Source organism: Scyliorhinus torazame, chromosome 12 (genome assembly GCF_047496885.1).
Source record: "Scyliorhinus torazame isolate Kashiwa2021f chromosome 12, sScyTor2.1, whole genome shotgun sequence".
Taxonomy (NCBI): domain Eukaryota; kingdom Metazoa; phylum Chordata; class Chondrichthyes; order Carcharhiniformes; family Scyliorhinidae; genus Scyliorhinus; species Scyliorhinus torazame.
Window position 1 is genome coordinate 65,311,697 of NC_092718.1, and position 18,384 is coordinate 65,330,080.

The 18,384-nt window shown below is 45.6% G+C and overlaps 1 protein-coding gene across 3 annotated transcripts in view; it reads left to right on the plus strand.

Annotated features, from left to right (window-relative positions):
- Positions 1-18,384, plus strand: part of asb7 (ankyrin repeat and SOCS box containing 7) — a 65,377-nt gene that overhangs the window by 40,408 nt on the left and 6,585 nt on the right. For 2 of the 3 annotated variants that reach the window (XM_072468805.1, XM_072468806.1), the window contains exon 3: positions 10,122-10,727. In XM_072468805.1, coding sequence (XP_072324906.1) covers positions 10,122-10,727 — 606 coding nt within the window. Of the gene's footprint in view, positions 1-10,121; positions 10,728-17,814; positions 17,930-18,384 lie in introns of all 3 variants that reach the window. The other variant, XR_011933620.1, reaches the window with a different exon arrangement.

Here is an 18,384-nt window from a genome sequence, read left to right on the forward strand (position 1 = left end):
GCGAGCGCGGTAGGCTCTCCTTCTCCATTTTCTCAGACGAATAGTCTGCACGATGTAGCAGAGTATCGCCAATACCAATAGGGATTCTATCACGTAGGACAGGGAGCACCAGGTTATAAACCTGTCACACCAAGATGGTGTGGTGCCGCTTGTGACTGGGCTCTGGGTACTGCGGGGGAGTGAACCATTAACGGCTGGGGGATTTGAGGTCAGGGGGTTCGCGTTCGCGCGTAACCAAATATCCATTATAACGATGAGCAACGCGGAGGATGTCCTCATGGTTCTTCTTCCACTCTTTTCTTCTCTTCTCTTGTCCTGGAGCTTCTGGAGTTCAGTGTGATCAAGCATAGTGTCTTACCATCTTGGTTTAATATCTCGTACGATAGCCTGTCTGTCCTTTAGTGCCAATTACTCCCTTTATAATGTGTGACTCCCTCATTTTTTTTTCTCCAAAAACCGAATTTCAGGACAAGACACACTTACAAATAATGAACCAGTGAGAGCCGTTTCGCAGACTGTGCGGTTTACCATCCAAATGTTTGAGGATGTAAATAGCAGAGGGTTGGTTACCTGAAAACAAAGCACAACTTTTTGAACAAAACTTTGCCGAAATGAGGTGCGTATGGGCCGCGATGGGTGCAATTTGGATGGAGTCCCCGGGTAGGACGGCGACCAATGCCGTGTGTGCCCTACTCGAGCGTAGCTGACCAGAGGGAGGGTTCCCAGGCAGGGCGGGTCCCAATGCCGTTTCTCCACTGCCTCGACAAGAACGGGCAAGAAATGTAGTCACCGTGGGGGGTTGCCGTATTGGTTCCTTCCTCGAACCAGAAGAGCAGTTACGAACGGGAGTCTGTGTTTCCGTCGTCAAGACGAGTTCCTCTGAACTGGCGTCTGGGACTTTAACAAGTCTTTGTGGACAAATTCTCAGAGGTTTCGGCTGAAAAGGAAAAGAATTTTCCAGTCTGACTTACAACATTTAACAAAACACTACAAACAACATAAAACATGCTGCAGGTTCCATCAGAAAGGACACTGTTTTCTCCCAAGCGGTTCCTTTTAAAACATCATCTGGACACCTCTGTTATCGGTTGCGAACAGGGTCGCAAAGGGGTTCTCGTTTTGGGAGTCAGACTCAAGGTCGTCATCTTCTCCCGGATGCCATACTCTGGAATGTATAAGGGCTGATAGGGCTGCATGGTGTGATCTTGGATCGCTCTCGTCGTTCCGGACGAGTCTGTATGAATTATCGCGGTGCCAAAAGGTGGTGTCTCGTTCTGTGGGGACAGAATTGGGGTCGTCATTTTCGGTCGGTGGTGGGGTTTGTTTAGGAAAGTGATCATGAAGGGATCACTCGAATCGTGGTCAGATTCGGTGGGTGTGGGGCCTGTTGCATGGCGATAGTAGGGTGGCGTGCTGTGGCTATTGTCTGAGTCACAGTTGCTGTCGCTGCTGCTGCTGTCTGTGGGTGTTCCGGGGCGGAGTGTATATTTTGGTGGTGGAGTCGAGGTTGAGTCTGTGTGGCTGGGCTGGATGTGTTGGGGCAGGGTATGGTTACGTTGGCTGTGGGTGGGGCGTGGTCTGCTTTGTCAAGCATCACGTGGTGTGCGTGGTTAGACTGTGTTTCATATGCCTTCAGCTGGTTGATATGGAACCACGCAGTCTTTCCATTGGGGTACTTTATTTTGTAGACGGAAGGGCTTATTTTGTCCGCAATGGAGTACAGACCCGAGTACTTGGGTGACAGGAATGTGCTGGGGTTGTATATGGAGAGCATAACTTGCTGTCCTACACTGAACTCAGTCGCATGCACTGACTTATCGAAACAGGCCTTGCTCTGTTTCTTTCTTGTGCCCAATTTCACTGCGGCTGCTAGATGAGCCGTTTTAACATTCTCCACTAATTGTTTGTCCGCGTTCTCGTGTGTGAGGGCCGTCACTTCGGGGCTGGTCAAGTCTAAGCCTAATAAAAATTCTGTGCCTTTCATGGGGTGTCCGGTCATGAGAGTGTGTGGGGTGTAACCTGTGGATGTGAAAATGGTATTGCGCAAAAACATCAGCGCAAAAGGGAGGACGGAGTCCCAAGTGGTGTTGTTTTGCTGGACCATTTTTCTGAGGGTTGATTTTAGGGTCCGATTCATGCGCTCCACGATACCACTCGACTGGGGGTGGTATGCAATGTGGAATTTTTGGGTAATGCCAAATATCGTGAGGACGTTCTTCATGACGCGTCCCGTAAAATGGGAACCTTGGTCGGATTCAATGCTGCGGGGGAGTCCCCATCTCGTAAAGATGTGGTGGGTTAAAATCTTGGCTGTGGTCTTTGCCGTGTTTGTTCTGGATGGGAATGCTTCCACCCATTTTGTAAACTTGTCTATCACCACGAGTACATATTTATAACCATTCCTGCAAGGGGATAATGGTCCTATATAATCAATCTGGAGGTTAGTCCAGGGGCCATTAACGGGTCGGGTGTGACTGAGCTGAGCCTTCTTGGCATATCTGTCCGGGTTGTTCTGGGCACAGTTAAAGCAATTCTCAATGTAGTGATTTACATCGTCCTTTAAACTCGGCCACCAGCAGAGCTGCCTGAGGTGGGCTGTAGTGGGATCGATTCCCTGATGTCCATGACCGTCATGGAATAAACAAATCAGTTGATTCCTGTCCTGTTCAGGAACCACATAAAGGGTGACTTTTAACACCACACCGTCATGTGTGGTCAGAGCATTTCTAAACCTCTCGTAGGGTGCTGGCTACCATAAGACCATAAGACATAGGAGTGGAAGTAAGGCCATTCGGCCCATCGAGTCCACTCCACCATTCAATCATGGCTGATTTCAACTCCATTTACCCTCTCTCTCTCCATAGCCCTTAATTCCTCGAGAAATCAAGAATTTATCAACTTCTGTCTTAAAGACACTCAACGTCCCGGCCTCCACCGCCCTCTGTGGCAATGAATTCCACAGACCCACCACTCTCTGGCTGAAGAAATTTCTTCTCATCTCTGTTCTAAAGTGACTCCCTTTTATTCTAAGGCTGTGCCCCCGGGTCCTAGTCTCCCCTGTTAATGGAAACAACTTCCCTACATCCACCCTATCTAAGCCATTTATTATCTTGTAAGTTTCTATTAGATCTCCCCTCAACCTCCTAAACTCCAATGAATATAATCCCAGGATCCTCAGACGTTCATCGTATGTTAGGCCTACAATTCCTGGGATCATCCGTGTGAATCTCCGCTAGACCCGCTCCAGTGCCAGTATGTCCTTCCTGAGGTGTGAGGCCCAAAATTGCTCACCGTATTCTAAATGGGGTCTAACTAATGCTTTATAAAGCTTCAGAAGTACATCCCTGCTTTTATATTCCAAGCCTCCTTGAGATGAATGACAACATTGCATTTGCTTTCTTAATTACGGACTCAACCTGCAAGTTTACCTTTAGAGAATCCTGGACTAGGACTCCCAAGTCCCTTTGCACTTCATCATTATGAATTTTGTCACCGTTTAGAAAATAGTCCATGCCTCTATTCTTTTTTCCAAAGTGCAAGACCTCTCACTTGCCCACGTTGAATTTCATCAGCCATTTCTTGGACCACTCTCCTAAACTGTCTAAATCTTTCTGCAGCCTCCCCACCTCCTCCATACTACCTGCCCCTCCACCTATCTTTGTATCATCGGCAAACTTAGCCAGAATGCCCTCAGTCCCGTCATCTAGATCGTTAATATATAAAGAGAACAGCTGTGGCCCCAACACTGAACCCTACGGGATACCACTCGTCACCGGTTGCCATTCCGAAAAAGAACCTTTTATCCCAACTCTCTGCCTTCTGCCTGACAGCAGCAGCTTGGATAGTTTCCTTTCAAAATCTCCCTGAGATTGCTGTCCTGCTTCTGGGCCTGCACTAAATCCTCGATATTAGTCTGCGAGACGTGAACTGCATTCACTGGTGCGCTTTCGGGGATGTCCAAAAATATCCGTGCCTGGAACCTGCTTTAGCCAGTGCGTCGGCTTTTACGTTTCCATGGGGGGAGGAACGATGGTGATTTCGAACTTTGACTATCCCAAAAGTCCTGTTCTGTGCTCGCTCTAAAATGTGATGGAGCAATGGGGCTGAAGGGAGGGGTTTCCCACCTGCGGAAACAAATCCTCTTGTTTTCCACAGGGGTAGGAATTCCGTAAGGCTGTTGCAAACATAGAGGCTGTCCGAGTATATGTCTGCTGGGCTGGGGAAGGAATCTGGGTGTTCCACTATATTTGCGATGGCCGCAAGCTCTGCTGCCTGCGCGCCTAAGTGTCCTGGAAGTTTTATTGCTATTTCTTCTAGGGCGCGTCCCTGCGCGTCCTCTACATAAATACCGCATCCTGTTATACGCTTCCCTTCTAATATTGTGGAAGATCCATCCACATATATCTTTATGGGCTCTGTGTGCTTGGGGCTCTGGGGTGAACTACCTATCTTTCTGGGGGGTGTTTTAGCAATAAAGGGGCCTGTGTTGTGGTGTGGAGATATAATTTCACATTCATGGGGGGGTTCCGGGGTACTGTAGGTTGTCGGCTAAAAAGGTGTGGGTCTTTGTCTTTTTACCAGTGATGTCCCGTTCCTGCAAAAGAAGGGTCCATCTAGCTGCTCTAATCTGACTGACTGTACCGTCCTTGAGTCGTCCGTCCAGTAAAAGTTGGATGGGAGTGTGTTCCGTGAGGATTATAATGGGGTTCAGTCCGGTAATGTACGAAAAATACTGTACTGCCCAGAATACCGCGAGCAGGTGCCTTTCACAGGCTGAAAATCCCTGCTCCACAGCATCTAAAACTCTAGAGGCGTAAGCCACGGGCCTTAACTGTTCGTGCCGTTCCTGAAGGAGCACGGCCGAAAGGGTGCGGTCGGTGCTTGCTACCTCTATCGCATAGGGGGTAAGTGGGTCTGGAACTTGTAGTGCGGGGGCTGCTATGAGTGCTTGTTTCAAAGAGTCCACAGCATCCGTAAGCTGCGGAAGCCATTCCCAGGGGGCTCCTTTCTTAAGGAGGTCTGAGACAGGTACTGCCTTGCTGGCGAAACCGTCAATGTGGTTTCGGCAGTAGCCAACCAGTCCTAAAAATGACCGGAGGGCTGAAACATTCTGGGGAAGGGGCAATTTAGCAATCGAGTCAATCCTTTTGTGCTCGATCTTGCGTTTACCATGTGTGATAGTTGTTCCCAAATATATCACCGTATCTTCCAAAATCTGGGCCTTTTTGGGGTTAACTTTACAACCAATTGAATGTAAGAGTTCCAAGAGTTCGGACAGAAGCTCGATGTGCTCTTCCTTGGTGTCTGTCTGCAGTAGTAGGTCGTCTACGTACTGGACTGGACATTCTGGGTGAGAAGATTTGGCTAAACCATTTGCCAGCTGTTGGTGGAAAATGGAGGGAGAGTTGTGGAATCCTGTGGAAGGCATGTCCACGTGTACAGTTGATTTTTAAAGGCGAAGGCAAATTTATACTGGCACGCCTTTGCCAATGGAATGGACCAGAATCCATTACTGACGTCCCAAACCGTAAAATATCGGGAATTGAGTCCCTGCTTGAGCTTGGTCTCGGGACTTGTTGCTACTGTGGGGGCTGCACCGGGAGTGATTTTGTTGAGTTCCCGGTAATCGATGGTCAGTCGTCATGATCCATCGGGCTATCTCACTGGCCAAATCGGGGCATTATTAGTGGAGGATACTGATCTAAGTACGCCCTGCTCTAATAAGCTTTCGATTACTTTTGCGATTTCTCCCTCTGCCTCTTGGGGAAATCCATACTGTTTTTGGGGTCTAGGGTCAGGTCCTGTGATTTGTACTGAATCAGCCATCCGGCCACAGTCGTGTTTGTGGGTCGCGAATGCCGTCCTGTTCTTTTGCAGAACTGCCCTAACCTGTTTGTCCGTGCTAAGCGTCGTCGGGTTAAACCAAAATTTGCCTACTGTGCTAATTTTGTTGGCGTATTCACCTATTGTGAGCGTTGCGGGGGCTCTTGCAGACTTTGCCATTTTCCAGACACACTGGTTTACTGGATCAAATGATAGATTGTGGGAATTCATTCTATTCCGTCTATTCCCAGAATGTGTTCTGCTGTGTGGGGCAGGTCAACTAAAACTACAGGGTGCTTGGTGGTGATGTTGTCGATTTGAATGGGTACAGGGGCTGTGATGTGTCCCTGCTGTGAGTGGCCTGTAAAGCTGCTGAGGGTGATAGTGGCTGTAGTGGGCCACGTGTCCTTTTGGAACATGTTGCAGGAATTTATTGTGGTGCGGGACCCTCCTGTGTCCCAGATAAACTCGATAGGCTGTCCCCGTATTTTCGCTGCAATTACCGGTCGTCCGGACCTATCCCAAAGGGTGTCGCAGACCCAACTGGGGGAGCCCGAACATCGTCAGTCCGTTCCGTTCAGGTCCGTCTGATCTGAACGGGTGCTCACACCATGTATGGGCTCTGTCTTATTCTTACTTAGAGTGCCTGTCTGCTGGGCTCTCTGTGGCTTTTGTGGGGCATTGCATTCTCTTGCAAAGTGTCCCAACTGTACACAGTTGTAACACTCCTGTGACTTTTGTGGGGGGGCTGTTCTTTCCTTCATTTACCCATGCGGGGTTCTGGTGTGATTTTACTGCTTGTATTTCTGCTTCTGCCTGCTTTTCTTCGGGATTTTTAACTGCGGGTTTGCTTTGTATAGACTGCTCCCAAGTGCGGGACAATCTTTTTACGACCCATTTCTCGTTATGAACCTCCTCTGAGGGATCATAATTCGCACAAGCTTTTTGTCCTGTTTCTGTGGCATGGGAGATAAGGGTGTGGGCCCATTTGGCCATGTTGTCTGGGGACAAATGGGCGCGGTCAAAGTCTCCAAAAACTGCTGCAAAGTGGATCCACAGGCGTCCAGCAAACACTGTGGGGTGCTCGGTTTTCTTTTGCCTGCATTTATTGAGGCCATCTACGCGGTCACCCCGGTTATACCCGATCGCATCTAGGACCGCGGTATGCATTTCTGCAAGGGTGCCTCCTACATTCCATGGGTCGGGAAGGGCTGCTACGACCGAAGTGTCTAAACTCAAAACTGAGCTTTACATGCTCTCGCTCATCCAGGCCGTACATGGTCGCCTGCTGCTTTACTCTGGCAAAGTAGTGGTGGGGGTCCGAGGTGGGGAGGAACGGTGTGATTTTCTCGCTCGCGTCCTGTAATTGGGTCACTGTTAAGGGGGTGGTGTACAGAAATTCCGTATCGTCCGATGTGGCTGTGCGGTGGGTCGTGACTGGGTTCATTGGAGCCTGAACTATCTGCTCTGTTGGAGGAGAGGGGGGGGGGGGGGGGGGCTGCTTTTCTCTTCTGCGGCTTTCCCTTCGCACATGTTCCCTGAACATATCTCTGCGCTGTCTCATTCAACTCTTCCCAATCAGGGCCGTCTTCCTCATCTAATTTTGCTCCAAAGGTTTCCTGGAATCCTTTTTGGACTGAAAGCAGCGATTGCAGCTCTGCAATCTGCTTCCGGCACTTTGCGTGGTCTAGTGAGCTTTGTCTTTGCTCTGTGGTGGCAGCATGGAGTGCTCTTAACGCTGCCTTCAGGTCACTGCACTGCCTCTGCAATGCTTCTACCTGCTTCTCGGTTTCTTCACGTACCAGGACTGCACGTTGCGTGTCCTGATAGGCCTTTTCATACTGGGACTGGAAGCTGCTTAAGTGCGCCAGACAAGACTGGTGTGCTCACTTGGCATCATCCACCTCTCCGTCTTTTGCTGCCAACTTCCTCCTTAATTCTAAGTTCTCTCTTTCTACCTCACTTACATTGACCTTGCTCATTCGATGTATGCCTTCTACCTCTTTCCGGAGCGTCCTAACGACCTCCTCTGTGCCTCGCAATTTTGCCAAGCAGGACACGATTGTCATCGGCTTGCGAGCTTTCCCTAAGCGCTTCTTGTGAATCTCGCTCAGGTTCTCCCACCAAGTGTGTCCTATACTCCCGGGACCTGTTTCCTCATTGCTACAGTATTCGCTCCAAAGAGGCCATCCTTTCCCTTTGAGGTACTTCCTAATTTCTTCTTCCCATACGGGACACTGTCCTACTCTACTGTTGCTGGTCGCTGCGACCGCAAATTCTTCTGGGTTCATGAGGTGCTGCATTGCCATCTTTCTTATCCGAATGCTTCTTTTAAATTTGGACCAGGGGAGCTAAGGCGGTGCTGTAAATACGGGTACGGCTTTCGCTAATTTCCAAAATACAAACTTCCGACAGTTTTGTCGCAACAAAAAATCTATCAGTTTACCTTATAGCCCTGTTAGTTACGCATGCATACACACACTTCCGAATTATGAGGATTGATCAGAACTGCTTGAACACTTGTGGTTTTCTGTTCCCAATTGGATCTCTAATTCAAATTTTTGGGTTCTCCCGGAGTGGTTAAGCCACTTCTAGTTCGGTCCCGTCAGAATGTCGCCAGAAATATGTTGCTAACTTTTGGTTGGCTCAGTTGGCTATGTTTTATAACCGTTGCTCTCGAGTCGCCAAGTATCTTTATACCGCCACGAGGTTCAAGTTCAAGTAACGATCAATAACTCAACACACCAGTTAGTAAGATTCAAATCAAAGCACATTTATTATACGCAGTAACTTGCTACTCATGCATAAATTCTACTTCGAAGCTACTTCTAGAACTAACAGGCCTATCCTATACTTAGCTTCGGACTGGCCCACCAGGTCAGGGGAACAAATGGCCTTTCGTTCGGATTCTGAAACTGCGGGATTAAAAGCCGGTATGGACTGGTAGCTAGGAGCGCCTATCTCGTAGCGAGCGTCGACTTGAGACTTACTTCAGTGATGCGGCAGCTTGGACAGTTCACTCTCCAGGGTTGGTTCGCGTTGCTGAGTGACCCTATCACGAAGAACGATTTGAACTTGGGGGCTTAACTTTATAGTCCCCAGGGGCTTCCCGCCTTTCGGGGCGGACCCCGTACCTGGTTCCAGGTGATTGGACTTCGTTCCAATCGCTAGGTTTGATTTCTCCAATGCTGGAGCGGTTCCCTGATCGATGGGCGGTCTTGAGGTGTCCGTTAACCTCTTGTGTTGGCTCCTGCTGGCGCCGGGGAGTCTGGCTTAGCTTTGTTTGTCCCATATGTTGCGATTGTTCCCGGGATTGCTTATTAGTGTAGATGGTTGCTACATTATTATGCAGATGGCTGCTTGTATCGATGCTGTCTGGGCTTTTGCAGAGTTTAATACACAGTAACTAGCACCTGCTGGTTTCTGCCCGTGTTGGCTGAATTTCCCTTCAGCCTTTGCTGTTCTCCATTTTACATCGCGAGTTGGCCAACTCGGGTGGCTGCACAACCAATAAGCACTTTGTGTTAACATAAGAAATGTTGTAGTCAATTTGCATCAAGCACTCAAATATAAATGAAATAATTAATCAGATCATAGGCCTTGGACATTCCTTGAAGGATAAACGTTGGCTCTACAAACTCCCCTGCTCTTCAGCTAGTGCTGTGAGATATTTTATGTACACCTGAAAGGGCAGACAGGCCATCTTGCAACACGTCCAAAAGACTGCACCTCCAACAGTGCAGCACTGGAAGTGGCATTGCAGATTTTGTGCACCAGTTCTAGATTGAAAATTGAACCCACAATTTTCTAATTGTGTCAAGATTGCCACGACTGAGCAATGCTGAACATGTGAATCACTTCTGCCTCCATCCTTGTGTCTATTGCTATATGAAGATGTTATTTGTATGGGGTGTGTTAACTCAGTCTATATAGATTAAATTAAGCAGTATTGTCTCTTTAAAAAGATTTCACCATAGTACTATATTAAAGTGCAGTTTGAATATGCAAGCAGAAAGGCATGTCAGAATGTTGCATTGAATGGGTAAAATCCCAACTAAAGATTGATCAGCTGTTTAACACAGTGGTTCCAGAGGGCAAAGTGACTGCTAGAGATTAGATTACCGAAGAATTCTTTAGAGAGAGGGACATCATAATCATAAGCCTTTCTTAAAGTTTTCAACCTTGTAGGTTTACAACTCTGCCTACCCAATTAGTTAATGAGCTTTTTCTTTTCTCTTTGTTTCTGAACGGCCATGTCCTGATACAATCTCATTTTAATTGTTTTTGATCTTTTGCAGCCGACCCCACTGTTAAAGACTTAATTGGAGGTTTTACAGCTTTGCATTATGCAGCCATGCATGGCCGAGCACGGATTGCAAGGTTGATGTTGGAATCAGAACACAGACCTGATATAATTAATGCTAAAAGCAATGATGGATGGACTCCTCTCCATGTAGCTGCCCATTATGGTAGAGACTCATTTGTCAGACTGCTGTTGGAGTTTAAAGCTGAGGTCGACCCACTCAGCGATAAAGGCACCACACCACTTCAACTGGCTATCATCAGAGAGCGCTCAAGCTGTGTGAAAATTCTTTTGGATCACAATGCCAACATTGACATTCAGAATGGTTTCCTGCTGCGATATGCAGTGATTAAAAGCAACCACTCATATTGTCGAATGTTTCTTCAAAGAGGTGCAGACACAAACCTTGGCAGATTGGAGGACGGGCAAACCCCATTACACTTGTCTGCACTAAAGGACGATGTGCTTTGTGCACGGATGTTACATAACTATGGTGCAGACTGTAACACCAGGAACTATGAGGGACAGACCCCTCTGGCTGTCTCTGTAAGTCTATCTGGAACCAGCAGACCTTGCTTGGATTTCTTACAGGAAGTTACAAGTAAGTCATTCATTTTTGGCATTTTTTGATTTGAACGATTAAGTCACGAAGCACACCACCAGCCCACCTGTCTTAGTATACTATTCTATGTAATAATTAAGGTAGATCAGATGGATACATTTGCAAGAAATACCAAGTTTTTAGAAAAGCTCTGCCAAGAATTTTCTATTTAATTTAAAAACGAAACAGTTTCACAAATCACAGTGCAAAATAGAACAGTGGAGAAAGAACTTTGCACTAATGTGGGGTCAACGAATCAGTATTGCACAGATCCATGGACAATTCAGTCAGTCCCAATCCTTCCATCTATCCCTGCAAATTTATTTATCTCAAATGCCCATCTGATTTCCTTTTACAGTCCATCACAGGAGTACTTGGTGTGTCAAAAAAAAAAAGGTTTCTCCTCATATCTCCATTGCATTTGTTGTTCAGGGTCTTCAATCTGTGCCCCCTGGTCAATCTACCATCAGCTAATGGGGTACCTACCTGATCTCAACCTGTTATTCCCTTGTGCACCTCTGTCAGGCCTCCCCTCGGTCTCCTTTGCTCCGAGGAGAATAAGTCCAACATCTCCAGTATAATAAAAGCAAAATGCTGCAGATGCTGGAAATCTGAAACAAAAGCAAAATGCTGAAAATACTCTGCAGGTCTGACAGTATCTCTGGAGACGGAAACTGAGTTAACATTTTGAGTCAAAAATAATCATTAAACAGAGCTGGTTGAACAGAATCTTGTATCTCTCTATCTTCCTATTTCTACTGTTGCTGGTGTGTGGAATTGGAAAAATACAGAGATTGCTTCCTTCCTAGCTCCTGAGAGTTTGACCATTGGCTTTTCACAGTAACTTTGATGCAGTGTTAATGTAAGCCTTCTTGTGACAATAAAGATTATTATTATATCTGACGTCTTTATGTCATTGGTGCCAATGTGTACTGCAACTCGGCTCACTCCTTTCCCCCTGCAGAATATTCTGCACCCTCGCCATAAAATCATTTACCCTGACACTAGGGAGGGAACACACCATGTGGCACTCGTGACAATGGTTGCAGAAATGCCAACTGTTCCCCTAATTCTGAATCTCCTACAATTCAATTTCTACTCTTTGCCTGGTCAAGTCCCTTTTTGGTGCCCTGCTCTGGTTTGCATTCCTTCAGGGTGTTGTCACCTCCAGCAGTCTCCAATGCTGATAATTATTTTGAGAGTGGCACAAACCTGAAGACTCCTGAATCTATTTCCAGGTCCCATGACTCGCACACCTCCGCTACCATGAATCTCACTTGACTCCCGCCTTGACTGCAACTGCATATCATTGCGATACCTCAATCTTGCTTCTCTTAGTAGGTACCGCCCACTCCAGCTTATCCTCTCCTACCTACTGCCTCTCCTTGACATGACCTTCTGTCCAACCTTTTAAAAATTATTCACCACCTTTCCCCTATTCACCTCAAGCTTGCTGTTCGTTGAGCACACCAGAAAGATTGTGTGCACCAGAAATACTGAAAAAGTACAAAAGAGACAAACGGTGATACTTGCAGAGAGAATAGACGTCAACAGTGTAATATATCACAATGCAAATCCAACCAGAAGATAGAGGTCTGAAGACCCGCACATCCAGACATAGGAACAACTTCTTCCCCACAGTTACTAGACTCCTAAATTACTCTCCCTTGGACTGATCTGTTCCCTGTAAGAACACTAACCACGACGCCCAATGCAAATTATATATTATGCTCATATAACTCTCCTTTGCAACTTGATTTGGTCTGCTGCTATTTTAACTGGGCAGCGCTATTCGGCATCCAAGGTGCCTGCCTGAAAGCAGACAAGAGCCTCAAGAAAGCATGTGAATTGGGGTCCTCGGATGTCATCAGAACATAGTAATTTTAATAAGCAAAATGGAAGTCCCATTAATGATAAATCTGCAGAGTAACACCTTGCAGTATTAATCTCTCAAGGACAGGGAAGGCATATTGAAGGACCATGGAAGTCCTATTTAAAAGGACTCTTAGATGCGAGCACTGAATGGTTATCTGCCATTGTGATTTTTGATTGATTGATCTTAATAGTCCCATGTACCGAAGTACAGTGAAAAGTATTTTTCTGCGGCCAAGGTAATGTACACAGTACGTACATAGTAGCCAAAAGAATAATCAACAGAGTACCTTGACAAATGGTACATCAACAAATAGTGATTGGTTACAGTGCGGAACAAGGGCCAAATGAGCAATACGTGAGACATGAGCAAGAGCAGCATAGGGCGTTGTGAATAGTGTTCTTACAGGGAACAGATCAGTCCGACGGAGAGTTGTTGAGTCTAATAGCTGTAGGGTAGAAGCTGTTCCTATGTCCGGATGTGCGGGTTCTCAGGCTTTTGTATCTTCTGGTTGGATCTTCTCAGACTTTTGTATCTTCTTTTCATGGGATCATAGAATGGTTGCAGGAGGCCATTCAGCCTGTCGTGTTTGTATTGTCTCCCTGCAAGAGTAACTCACCGAGTCCCATTCTTGTGTCACTGCAGATGTGGAAATTTATTCCCTCCAGATAATGATCTTGTTCCCTTTCGATAGCCACGATTGAATCTGCCCCCATCATTTGCCTCATGTTGCCGTTCTTATTTTACCAATCACATTTCTACATTTATTCTACTTTCACTTACTCTGTGCGCACAGCTCATAATGGATGTAATTTTTGGAACTTGAATTTGGTTGCATGAAGTAGAGCAGTAACCTGTCCCATCGCAGAGAATCAGTGGTCCTGTTAGGAGACTAATGTGACAGGGCCTTCACTTAGCTCACTGGATGGAAGGTCTAGAATGAGTTTCCTGGATTTGTTGGAGGAGCCATATCCAAGTAGGCTGTTACCAATGTCTTCAGCCTTCTGCAGGAAGTTTTATTGTGTGCTGGATTGTGTCTATGTAATAGTTGAAGTGGGGACTTTCCGGCATCTTTCAGTCTGTAATTGCATCAAGCAGATGCCCCCTTTGCTAGGGCCATTGGCTATGTTACTTCACAATAATTGCAGGAATGAAAGGGCTTTGGGATTTGTTGCGGTAGTTAGCATTCCTCAAGTGCAAGCAGTTATAGGTGATGTAATTTCACACAAAATAGAGATATGGTATATTGATACAAACTTTATTCCTAACACAGTATCAAAATATTTTCAACATCACACAGGAAAATAGCTCCAACAATGCAAATCAATACAGTGGCAAGATAACTCTTAACTGCTATCTTATTTCCACTTAAACAACAACCCCATCTCTGGCCCCAATTCACTGTTAAAATGCAGTTAGCGCTAGATGTCTTGGATACTCCACTTTGAGAAAGAGAGTTCTTTTTGAGACTGCTTGAAAGAAAGACCCTTGACAGCCTGTCAGAATAATGCAGAATCTCTGGCTGTATTTCTTCAGAAACTTTCTCAGCTCACCTTCCAGCACTGAAAGTCTCAACACTTGAATGCTTCAACCCCTGACTCCTCCCAGAAGCCAGACCAGATTCTAACAGTGGCTAAGATACTGGACCAGACCGCAATGTTTTTTTATTTTTAAGATTGTGCGGAAAGACCGATTTGGTCAAGGGATGATTGTGTGAGAAATAGGGCTTGGTTATTTTTATAAACAAAACTTTATTCTACCAAAAGAAAATAGCATTTAAACTTTTTAACTTTGAATCAAACAAGCACAGCTTAGAGGTATTTCTTAACCATAACACACAATTTCCCATTAAACAGCATGCAAAATGAACATACAGTTCTCAACTCCACTTACACAGTCAGGCAAAATGATACTTCCATTACAGAACATATTCTTGCTGGTGGAGACGTTCTTCCAGACCCTGTCTGAAAGCCTGTCTTAGTGACAGTCTTTACATGTCCTCTGCCGATTGTTCTCCAAATCCTTCTGCTCCCCCCAAGTTATCTCTCTCAGCTCCGCCCACCCCCTCAAAGATGGTTCTGTCCAGACTTGAACTCATCACTATTTGGAATTTTGATTGCCTACTCCTGTTTACACAAGAACAAGGCCATGCCAAGAATATCCAATTAACCTCCAATTTACGGACAAAAGAGACCATCTGACTGTAATGGACTAATAGCTGGCTAATCAAAATGTCCAGAAAGACAATGGATCTTGCATGAACCCCCCCCCCCCCACTGCTGAACAGGAGTATCTTGTTTATTCCCATTAACGAGTTTAAGTGTGAATGGGCCAATAACTTAGGCTATAGTGTGGGTGTATACCTCTGACTCAGTGCCAGCGGTTTTACCCTCAGGATGTTAAGCCCTAAATTGCCCACTCCATCTTTGATCTAATTTCCTCACATCTCCCAGTCGTCACATCATTAACGACACAATCTCACTAAACTGAACACACTGTCTCTATCTATTCTGCAGGGAACACACTTAATCTAAATAAAAGCCCATTAGCCCCAACTTTTAAAAAGCCTAGCTGTTTTTAAACCAAGATTTTTAAAGCATGTTTGCAGCAGTCATGCACACACTAATGCAGGCGTTTAACCCTTAATGTACCAAATACGTATAATATCTGAAATTCCTACATTCATCACAAGTCACTCACAATGCTGTCAGTCTGGAATCACATGTAATCTGGTTAAGTGCAGCAGATTTCCTTCCTTGAAGGACATTAGTGAACCACCTGTTTTTTTTCTGACAATTCAGTATATTCATGATTATCGTTCCAAGGCTAGCTTTTTATCCCAGATTATTCATTAACTAAATTAGATGGCTCACATCTTTTGACACCCTTGTGTCTGCAAGAACAATTTTTCTCTCATAGTCCCTTTAACATAATAAAATGTCCCGAGATGCTTCACAGGAGTTGCGACCAAACAACATTTATCACAAGCCACGTGATGAGATATTGGGGCAGCTTACTGAAAACCAGGCTAGAAAGCAGGGGCCCATAGGTTTCAAATAATTGTTAGAAGGATTAGATGAGAAATGAGGAAATATTACCCAGAGGGTGGTTGAAACTTAGAACTCATTGCTTTAAAGGGTGAGAGTGGCAGAAACACTCACCAAATTGGATGTCTACTTGAAGAACTGTGACCTGCTGGGCTACGAATCTAGTGCAGGAATATAGGATTCGGCTGGGTAGCTTTTGATTGACCGGTATGATCATGATTGACACCGCCGCCTTCTGCTTTGTAAATTTTCTATGATTTATATGACAAGAATGCATGCATCCTGCTCACCACCAGCCTTGCTACCTCCAAAACTCTCTTTCTCTGTATTGCCATATTGCCCCATCTGTGTGAGGGCTTGCTTCCCTCGTCTTCCTCCCCTCCCAAGCATTTAAGCTATTTTGTTCTGCAGAAAGGAAGGAAGAGTATTTGTGAATAGTTGTTAAGAGATTTGCTTATCAATCCAGAGGATGCAGTTCAGGGTGTTGCTGAGCAGGGGGAGAAAAAGTAAGTTGAAAGTAGAATGAGGAAGTGCTCAATAGAGAGGAAGAGCTCAATGGAGAATCATAGAATCTACAGTGCAGAAGGAGGCCATTCGACCCAGCGAGTCTGCACCGGCCGTTTCAAAGAGCACCCTACCCAAGCCCACGCCTCCACCATAACCCAGTAATCCCACCCAACCATTTTCGACACTAGGACAATTTAGCATGGCCAATCCACCTAACCTGCACATCTTTGGACTGTGGGTGGAAACCGGAGCACCCGGAGGAAACGTACGCAGACACTGGGAGGAGGTGCAGACTCCGCACAGACAGTGACCCAAGTCGGAATCAAACCTTGGGACTCTGGAGCTGTGAGGCAAAGTGCCTTAAAGTAATTTGGATAGGAACTAGAATGGAGCATTAGAAGGGGAAACGAGGTACACAAAGGATTGAGAAAGAAAGATAGCACAAGAATAAAAAATGTTAAGGTATTAGGTGGATTAGAAGGAATGCAGCCAGGTCTAAATTAGTTACACGGCTGGCCATAATCTTCCAATCCTCCTTTAGATGCAGGGGCATTGCCAGAGGCCTGCAGAATTGCAATAATGGACCCTTAACCCAGAAGCTACAGCGATTCAGTTTAACTTTGGTGGGAAAGCTGTTGAAAACAGTAATTCAGGACAAAATTAACAGTCACTTGGACAAATGGGGATTCATTAAGGAAAGCCATCACAGAATCAATTAAAGGCTAATTCTGTTTAACTAATTTTATTGAATTTTTTGATGAGGTAACCAAGTTGATGAGAGTGATGGTGACACTGGTTAGTACTGCTGCCTCACAGCGCCAGGGACCCCCGTCCAATTCCGGCCTTGGGTGTCTGTCTGTGTGGACTTGGCACATTCTCCCCGTGTCTGCACGGTGCTCTGGTTTCCTCCCACAGTCCAAATTAGGTGGAGTTACGGGGATAGGGCCGGGGAGTGACACTCTGTGGGGTGCTCTTTTAGGGTCGGTGCAGACTCAATGGGCCGAATGGCCTCCTGCACTGCAGGGATTCTATGGGATTCAACGGGATGTAGTTGATGTGGTTCACATGGACGTTCTGAAAATGTTTGATAAACCTGCCTATAAAGTTGGCTGGTTGACAGGAGACAAAGTAATGATGAGCTTTTGAATTGGAGAGGTCTAATTTAATGGAATAAGAGTGGATGCACCTAGGGTAGAATTGAACTAACATTTGATGGGCAATGGAGGAGATGTTCTAGTTACAGGCTAGGTTCATTGTAATGAAGTAAAGGTCAGGGGAACAAAGTCAGAGCTCTTGCATGACTAGGTAGTTAGAGAAGCTGATGAAACGAGAAAAAGTTGCATTATGTAAGTCCGGTGAATTCTTCAAGCTGGAAGCAGGCTGAATACATTAAACTTGAAGAAATTAAGACTCGCCAAGAGAGAATGAGACTAGAATGGCAGCTAACATGAAAAAGAATCCGACATCTTCCAGCAGCATGTGAATCATAGGAGGGCAGTAAGAGATGGGGTGGAGCAGATTAGGCATAAAGAATGTAATCTATGCCTTGAGGCGCAGGCCACGGCTAGAATAATTGCTGAACTAGATGCTAGATTATAGAATAGATAATCATGACTGTTGCCTTGGAGACTCTTGTACGGTGAAAATTCTTATTTCATAGAATAGCATCATAGAATCCCTACAGTGCAGAAGGCGGCCATTCAGCCCATCGAGTCTGCACCAACCCTCTGAAAGTGATTTGTTTAAAACTGGAATCTTTTGACTTCATTCTCTTGGTAAGTAACTGGGCCTTCGCCAATTTACAACAAAAGTTACTAATGCGATCATATTAAAATTAAAAAAGCTACTAATGGGATAATTTTTTTAAAAAGTCTTTGACAAAGATAAAAGGCTGTTAACCAAGTAGTCTCATGGAATGGGAGGATCATTGCCAATTTGGATAGAAACACTGACTTTGGAACAGAAAACAGTGAGCTGTCATAATTGGTTGTTATTTAGACTAGAGGATGGTGTTCCCCAGGGTCAATGCTAGGACCACTGCTTTTTCTGCTGTATATAAATAGCTTGGAGATTGGAATATAGAGTAAAATTTCAAGATTTGCAGATACCAAAGTTGGAGATGTGGCAAACAGAATGATCCAAATCGGCTGCAAGGGGACATAGGCTATCAGAATAGACAAGTGGTGGATAGAATTTAATACAGAAATATGGGACTTGATCCACTTTGGCA